General features: G+C 43.4%; 1 protein-coding gene across 1 annotated transcript in view; it reads right to left on the reverse strand.

The window, feature by feature from the left end:
- Positions 1–410: 410 nt before the first annotated feature.
- Positions 411–9,141, reverse strand: part of PROSER2 (proline and serine rich 2) — a 54,112-nt gene continuing 45,381 nt past the window's right edge. The window contains exons 3-4 of the mRNA XM_006150014.3: positions 6,250–6,502; positions 411–3,411 (exon numbers count right to left, since the gene is read on the reverse strand). Coding sequence (XP_006150076.1) covers positions 2,390–3,411; positions 6,250–6,502 — 1,275 coding nt within the window. The 3' untranslated portion in view covers positions 411–2,389. The remainder of the gene's footprint in view (positions 3,412–6,249; positions 6,503–9,141) is intronic.

The raw sequence follows: 9,141 nt of genomic DNA on the forward strand, positions 1-9,141 counted from the left end.
CTTTAAGAATGTCACATCACACAGTTATGGCCAGGAAACTAGTGTTCCTCAGAAAACTAGATTTTTTTGTTAACATGATATATACATATATAGACTAGTTCATTAGCAGCTATAATTTACACCTTGTATGAACTATAGGGCTTTAATTACTAGGGTTTTGGGCACACACACACAAAAATGACCAGAGTTACAGCCAGTATAATTATAAATACAAAAAAATTATGAATAAATAGGAAGTAAAGGATATAACCATTTAAAAGAAAGTAACTGAGAATATCATATACAATACAAAAAAAGAAAGTTGCTTATACATAAAACTCAATTTTCCAAAAGGTCATTATAATAGTAATTATACTAATATACAATTAGGATCACCCTACTCATAATGAAATCATAGGGTAAGATAAAAAGAAATGACCCTTATATATAAAGGGTGTTTAAATGTTAGCCATATCAAAGCCCTCTATTATTAAACACTGTGTATGGCATCTCACTTTTAAAAAAGGAAGCAGTCCTCATGCATCCTTTAAACAACCCAACACAAACAGGAGTAAAATTAAAAATAACTATGTTTAAAAGTTGTAAAATTAAAGCACCTATTTAAATTAAGATTATCATCATGAATCAGTGAGATTATTTCATGAAAACAGGAGCTGGACGAGAGACACTAAATACTGTAGTTCTAAAGGGAAAATTATGATCATTCATTTTATATAACCAAAAAAAGCAAATTGAATACTATGAAAAAGTCCTTCACAGCACATTTAAAAGTTTGAATTTAAGTAACACTCAACAGGAGAAGAAACAGCCTCTATTACCGTGCTGGCTGAGACACATACACCGAAGGGCGTGCCTTCTCAGAGCAGCCCCTCCCCATCTATTTTTAGAGGTTTAAGACTCCAGCCTGAAGTAATTTTGATAATAATGCTTGTGGCCACAACTCAGCATGTAAGACATAGTCTGGGAGAAAACCAGTTCCTTTCATACTGTGTAACCTAGTTTGCCGGGAGAAAACCAGTTCTTTTCAGGCTATGTAACCTGGTTCACTGTTTTCCCCTTTTAACTGAATCCTGGTATCTTGCCCGTAAAGCATACACAATCAATCAGGACCTTTAAAAATTCTTTGTTTCCTTCTATTTATAAGCCACCTCGAAATAAGAAAGACTCAAATCAGATCAAGGCGATGACTCTTTTAAAAAATCTTTACTAAAAAAGGAACTGATTTTGCTTATTTGGAAAGACTATTATTTTAATTGGGAAAAGAACACATTACTGAGAAAAAAGCCCTTTTGGTTTGCTAAAATATAGAGATGTGTCCTTAAAACTCCCTTATTAGGAGGCAGCAATTGCTAGGTCATCCTTCACAGTGCTGAGTGGCTCGTCCATCCAGACAGCAGGAAGCCTGGCATCCTCTAGTTTACTGAACAGAGTTTTCAGAAGTTTATATTTATGTCATAATGAATGTGTGCAGATACACACACTATACCTACGTAAGTTAACATACATATATCTAAAAACATACATATATCTAAAAACATGTTAACATACATATAACTAAAAACATGTACATATACGTATGCACAACACGGGCTTGTATACAAAAAACATCCTAGTTAAGTGGCCCCTATTGTCTGAGACTTGCTTTTTCAAAATTACCACCTTTTCTAAACTCAACCTTTCTATTACATTCCCACAACTCAAAATTATAGTAAATCATACTCTAAAGGTTTTGTTTCAATCTTAAAAACCCTGGGTAAACCAAATTATATCCAGAAACAAAAGCATATCTAGAGCTAAACTAACATCGTTCACCCTGTAAAAACAAACAAAAAAAAGCAAAAAAGTAATATTAAGACTACAAAACTTTCACAAGCATTTCTTTTTTATTTTCTTAGAAAAGAAGGGAAAATCCTGAGTATAGAGATCTGAACTGGCTTTCTTGTCATGTAGTTGGGGTAAAAGGCTAGATTAGAGACTTAGGAACAACAGACCAGGCCCAGCCCACTGCTCCCAAACCCCCAAACACTGGACATTTACAAATCATGGACGCTGACAGGTTTTAAAGATGACTCCCTCTCTGAGTTCTTGGAAAAGGAAGGTGCCACGACATGGGCCTGGATTCTTCTTTTTCTTGGAAGGCTTCCCTGCTTCAAGCGCCAGGCCTAAGCCTCTGCACTGACAGAGGGCCTGTGGCTACTGCTTTGTGCCTCTGCACGTCCACTTTAGGCCACATAGCTCCTGGATTTGTGGGACGAGGTGACTCCTGTATTAACACTAAGATGTCGTATCATCTTCTTTTAGAGTGGGAAAAATTAAGGGATATTTTTCACCATCCTGCCGGACATGGGCAGTGACCATGCCTGCCACAGCGCCCTTGCCACAGCATCCATCATAAGGTTTCCTTTAGCAGCCCAAGCTTCCTCAGGGCCTCCCGCCGAGCCTCCTCCGTGGAACCTCGGCCAGCAAACTGCACGGTGACACCCTGGGGTCTGAAGCCCACAGCTCTGGGGAGAGAGCCTGACCGCTTCCTCCCATCGTGGCCACAGTCCAGCGGCCGGTGTTCATAGAAGCTCTTGCTGTTGTTCTGGCGTGCAAGCCTGTTGGTGACAGCAGGGTCTGGGCAGAAGGTGATGCTCTTTCCAGCAGAGACGAAGGGACTGGGCTCGCTTCTGAGGACCTCGTGGATGCTCTGGAAGCCATTAGCCATCGCTGGGGCCTGCTCTGTCTGCACACCTCTGGACTGCTGCCCACCACGCTGCCCTCCTGCCCACGGGCTTTCAGCTTCCTTGACCAGGCCTGACTTGCCTAGGTCACGTGTTGCCCTCTCTGGAGAGAAGCTTTGCCTATGCTCTATGAGATCACTCTTCTGTGACCGATCTTCCATGTCTCCTGTGCTGAGAAAAGAGACACCATTGATGTTGGCCAAGACCTGGGCTTTCCGCTCCTGCACGTTGACGGCAGCTTTGGAGATGGTCTTATTGAATTCCTTCCCCGAGCTGTTGGTCACACTGATGTTGCTGGGGAAGCGATGGACCTTGGGTGCTGGCTGCCTGTGCCACGGGAAGTGGTCTCCATTCCGGGGAGCTAAAGATGTCAGTGTCCTCCATTCTCCGGGCCTGCACTCCTTTGATGGGGATGTGGGCGAAAGGGCTTCATTTCCTGCCAACTTTTCAGAAATTTTCTGTGCGATAACAAGAGGAGTAGGAACTGAGCGGGGGAGTTTGGGGTGCTCTGTGGGAGGAGGTGGAGAGAGCAGCTCTCTCCTGGGGTAGGCTGGGGCTGAGGTGTTCAGTGGGGAAGGTGGCAGGGGAAGGGCCTCTGGAACCGTGGCATCTGGTGGTGGAGAATTCTCAGCATCTTGTTTTTTGTATTCGAGAATAGGGATGTCTTCCTTTCCAATGGGTCCAGCCCCTGCAAAATGAGGGAGAAGCTTCATAATCTACAACCTTGGGTAAAAGTAAATACATTATACTCCTTTTCACTGAATCAAGAGACATAACACCCACTCTCTCAGGGCTCCCATGAGACTCCACTATCTCTATTCCCCAGATAGTGAAGGAGAAGCAGTACAGTCTCATGACCACATGCTAAGGAAGGGCGAATCCATGATGGTGAAAAGCCTGTGAGGGGTCAGCAGATGGCAAGGTGGTTAAGACACTGGAGTTCCATATGGCTGGACCCGATGGCTTGAAAATCACACTGGGCATGTGTGCATGCGTACCCAAAAAGAATGAGTAGAGTGGAGGAGAAGGAATTGTGACATCCCCCCGGGGGTGATGGCCATCTTTCCCCTCTTTCCATAAGCCCACGTTGCCCTATGGCAAAAATCCAAAACAAAACAAAACCTGTGAGAGACATGCTTAATAGCCAGGAGCTTCCTGTAAGAAGAGGCTTTGAGGCTCCATCACCCTAAGGGGAAACTGAGGTTACAAAGTTGTACGGTACACACCAACAACTCCAGTTCCTTTTAGACAAAGTGCATAAGGCTACAACATTTCTCTATCACGCAGAAATGTTCCCTGAAAACACATGTGGAATTTGATAGGCCTGCTTTTGAGCTTTCACTCAAAAGTGACAAATGTCAATCTGAGATCACATGATTTCTTTAATGAGAAAGATGGAGGTGGTGGTGGTGGTGGGGTTACATGGGAGATGGTCATGCTACAACCCTTCTCCTTATTTCTCTCTCTCTTCAGGATTTTGGGCATGTGCACACATATACCTGGCATGTTTTTCAAGCCTCTGGATCTGAAACCCAAGTTGTGCAGTCACCCATGTGGATCCAGCTGCCTTAACCACCCTACTGTAGGCTGGCCCTCACCTGACACTTTCTGCACCTAGGCTTACACACTCATCCTCTGCTACAAAACTGTAAGCCATGTCTTTGTATCTTTTTTTTTTTTTTTTTTGAGAGGTTTTTGCTATAGGGCACGTGTGCTTGCCAGACAGATAGACAGAGAGACAGAAAGCGAGAAATCACCCCCCAGGGGGGATGGCCACGCCGCAATCCCTTCTCCTCCATTCTTCTCTCGGGATCTTGGGCATGCACGCACACATGTCCGGTGTGAGTTTAAGCCACCGGGTCCAGGACTCGAACCATGGTCAACTACGTGGGAGTCCAGCAACATAGCCATTATGCTAACTGCTGGTCCCCGTCTTTGTATCTTTAGAGTCTCACATAATGTCTACTGGAGTAGGCACTTAAAATTGTGAAAATATGGGGCCAGCAAGGGGTATGGTGGTCGAGGCAGCTGGATCCCACATAGCAGACTCTGCAACTCAAGTCCCATACCAGGTGGCTTGAAAATGATGCCAGGGGGCCATTAAGGGTCATAGTAGTTAAGATGCTGGACTTCCACATGGTTGACTGTGGCTCAAGTCTCCACCTGGCGCCTTGAAACTCATGCCAGGCGCATGTGTGGGCATGCTAAAAATCCCAAGAAGAGAATGGAGGAGAAAGGATTGTGGCGGTGGCCATCCCCCCCTGGTGTGGGGGTGTGATTTCTCGCTTTCTGTCTCTCTGTCTCTCCAGTGAGCACATGTGCCCTATAACAAAAATCTCTCAAAAGGAGAAGAAAAGAAAAGAAAAATGATGCCGAGCTTGTTTGTGTACATGCCCAAAATCCCAAGAAGAAAATGAGAAGAATGGATTGTGGTGTGGCTATCTCCTTGGGAGTAATTCACTTTCCCTCACTCTCTCTGTCTCTGGCGAACACATGTGCCCTATAACAAAAACTTAAATAAAAAAAAAAAAAAAAGAAACAAAAAATTGTTGTGAAAATATGAGAAAACCAATGGGTGGAGGTGGCTTATTTTCAAAAGTGTTTTCCTTGGCATCATAATGTAACCTGACATTTTAAAAGGATCACCTGGTTCAAATTTCTTTTAGGAACTATAATTTAAAGCAGAAGTGTAGTAAATAATGGGAAACTCATATCGAGTCTCTTCTTTGAAGAGATGGCTTCAGACCAAGCGCCACGTGTACATAGAACCCATAATCATAATACGTGACATTCTGATTAATGCTTGCTTAAAATATATATATTTATATATTTTTTTTTCTCAAGGCCCATGACAAATGGCAGTGTTTTATAGTTCCCAGAACCATAGTATTGCCCTCTTATTTCTTCCTCAAACTTTCTAATCCTATCACCTTACACACATTTGTTTCTAATCAGGAAAACAATTGCAAGGGCTTCTCTCTGTCCGTTTTCCTCCAGCTTCATCCCGGGACTCCATGGACAAGAGCAGACCTATCCTTTGATGTCATTTAGAGTCAAGCAAAATGTACAAAGCAAAGCTGAGCTGAATTTTCATTCTGTTTTTTTCCTGTTTTCTTAAACCAGATGACTTTTCGGTTCAGCTACTCCTACCTTGCAAACTTATGCTTCAGAAATGGACGTATTCTCTTGCAATAAAATACAGGGCCCTTGTCTTTTTATTCCCCAAGAATTAAATTGTTACCTGGATGCCCTTCCAATTTTCTTTCTTGCATATATGTTTAATAAATAAAATAATACCTGTGTATATGCCCACTTAGTCTCATTCTTTATTCTAGCCTTTTAGGAATTTCCTTTTATTGGACAATCAAACTACCAAGAAAGAGGATGCTTTTCTTCTATAAAAGTCTGATAACCGTAGCAGCTTCTTTCCTGGCACACACAGGAAAACCCAACACAGTGCCACTGTGTCTTGTAGGAGGCCAATAATCCAAGCCCGAGACCTGGGGATGTGTGCTTCCCTCCTCACCTGCTGCCTGAGCTGTATTGGGATCGCAGTCAGCTTCCCCAGCTGCAGCATCTGGCTGCACTAAATCAATGACATCCTCAGGCTCGGAGTGACTGGACGCACTCTCTTCCAGAGACTGTGAGGAGTGGCAATGGACGCCACTGTCACAAAGGACTGGCTCCTCGATGTCGTCTTCCAGGGAATCAATAGTCTCTTCAAAAAACAGGATCACATCCTTCTCCTCATGTGTGAGGTATTTCAGGCTTTCATCATCCTGTGAGAAAGGTTGGGGATGGGGAATGGAAGAAATAAAGCAAGCAGTGGTTTCATATGGAGTAGGGATTAACGCGTGATCTGGGGTAGAAGTCACTGCCCTCTATCAGCTCCCTGCCATGTGGGTTACCCACTGACAGACTGGTGCCTATGTGTCTCTGACTGTTTCACCCACATGGAAAAGAAGACTGCCACAAAGGTGAGCACATGAAGGGTCTTAGGCCTCTTACTGTGCTCCCCTGTGGTTCCTACAGAGTCAAGGACAAAAAAAAACCAGTTTTCCTTCAGTACCTCCTTGTGAAAGCTGTTTCCAGCCTACTGCTGCCAAGCACACTTGTTTTTCCATAACAATAGGAAATCTTCGGTTAAAGATAGTGACTTGAACTTAAAAGAGTGGATTGTTTATCTCCTCTCCATCCAGAAGCCCCACTAACACAATAAAGGGATTTCTTCTAAAGGCGTGAATCACAAAGATAAAAATAATAGGAAAAGAGATGACAGCAACGACGTTAGGGCAGAAGACAAGTGGAAACTAAGAGCCAAAAGGCCAAACCTGCAGGTGGCAACCTGGGGCCCACAAGTGGCTGCTGTGTCCTGCAGGCTGCCCAGGCAGACCTGAGTGGTACTGGCAGTGTGGCATAGGGGACGGGAAAGGAGCAGAAGCAGTGGGATCACCCAGCAGAATACTGGAGGTTCATTCTTTTTTTTTTTCGGAGAGGTTTTTGCTATAGGGCGTGTGCGCTCACCAGACAGGCAGAGAGAGACAGAGAGACAGAAAGCAAGAAATCACTCCCCAGGGGGGATGGCCACGCTGCAATCCCTTCTCCTCCGTTCTCCTCTCGGGATCTTGGGCACGCACACGCACACGCACCTGGCGTGAGTTTAAGCCACCGGGTCCGGGACTCGAACCATGGTCGACTACATTGGAGTCCAGCGACATAGCCATTACGCTAACTACTGGTCCCAAGGCTCATTCTTTTTAAAAGTTTATTTTATTCATGATCAAGAGTGCATTTACACAAGAAAGAGACACCTTTGACAAGTTTACTCATGCCACGATCCTTTTCCCTAGCCCTCTACTTCATCAGGCTCTTGGACCGTGATGTGCCCTGTGATTACAAGCTGATTCTGGGATCAGAACCATGGTCAGCCAGATGGCTTCTAGTGATGAGTTCAATTTCCTACCAACTGCATTAGGCTGGGCCACAGTTTTTTATTCCTAAAGAAGATAAGGAGTAATTCTGAAGTGGGGGCCATGAAGCAGAGTTGGGTGAGGAATTTTACTGGCACAGGGAGAGTAAACGAAGCCAAACTGATACCTTCTAAACAGGATGGTAAGTCTTTTTTGGGGAATCTGGAGGGTCCAAGAGCCAAAAAAGGCTGAGACCCAAAGTTCCCCAATGAAAAGCTCAGTGATATCAGTTGACTCACGGCCGTAATCCCTTCTCCTCTACCTATATCCTTTCAGGATTTGGAGCGCACACACACACACGCTCCAAGTCACCAGGTCTAGGAGTTGAACTGGGCGGTCAGTCAAGTGAATCTGTTAGCTCACAGAACCACTAGGTCACAGGCTGGCTCGATTAGAGACTTCCCTTTAGGTGATAGTATAATATACACTTGTTTCTCGGATGATCAACACAAGAATATACACATTTCTCTAATTAGTCTGGCCATATCAGCTTAATGCTGAGAGAATGATGATGCAGGAAAAGGAGCGATAGCTACAGCAAGGGTCAGGAAAGCAGACAGAACACTGCTAGGGAGAATAAGCAATAGGTACCTGCCGGATATAACGCTATATACAATTTCTGGGTCACAAGACAGGTGTCTGCTTTGGTGGACAGATACAGCCCAGTGGTTTTCCAAAGTAGCTGAACTAATTTATATTCTACTAGTAGGATTGGTAGCTCTGAATCTCTGCATGATAAGTATGTGATAGTATCAGATTATTATTTTCATGAAGACTAGTGGTGTTGAGCATTTTTCTCATAATACTTAATGGCCATTTGAAGATCTTCTCATAAAGTGCCTGTGTAAACCTTTTGCCTATTTTTCTATTACTGTATCTTTAAAATATGATTTATAGGGGCTTTTTATCTATTCTAACTATAAATCTTTTGTTGGATATATTGCAAATATTTTCTTGCTCAGCAGCTTGCTTTTTCTTTTAATGATGGGGGTCTTTTGATGATTAACCCTTCATTTTATTTATTTATTTCTTAATCCTTCATTTCAATGTAGTGCAATGTGCTGGTCTGTTCCTGGATTGTGTTTTCTGTACACTTGTTTACTTGTCTGTACACCAATAAAATAGTTTCAATTACTATAATTTTATAACAAGTCTCAACATCTGTGAGTTTAAAGACCTAGTTTTGCTGCTCTTCCTTAAGTCTGTGCTAGCTTCTCTTGCCTTTTTTATCTCCACGCATATTTTAGTATCATTCTGTCAATTTCCATACACACATAAACACATGTGCCCCTGCTGTGACTTGAACTGGAATTGCATGAACAAATTCAGGAGAACTGATGGTTTTGCAATATTTTTTCAAACGAGTAGGGTGTATGCCTTCATTTATTTGGATGTGTTCTCAGAACGTGGCCCCTAGACCAGCAGCAGCAACAGCAGCAGCAGCAGCA

This window comes from Tupaia chinensis, unplaced genomic scaffold (assembly GCF_000334495.1).
Source record: "Tupaia chinensis unplaced genomic scaffold, TupChi_1.0 Scaffold000275_1, whole genome shotgun sequence".
Classification (NCBI taxonomy): Eukaryota; Metazoa; Chordata; class Mammalia; order Scandentia; family Tupaiidae; genus Tupaia; species Tupaia belangeri.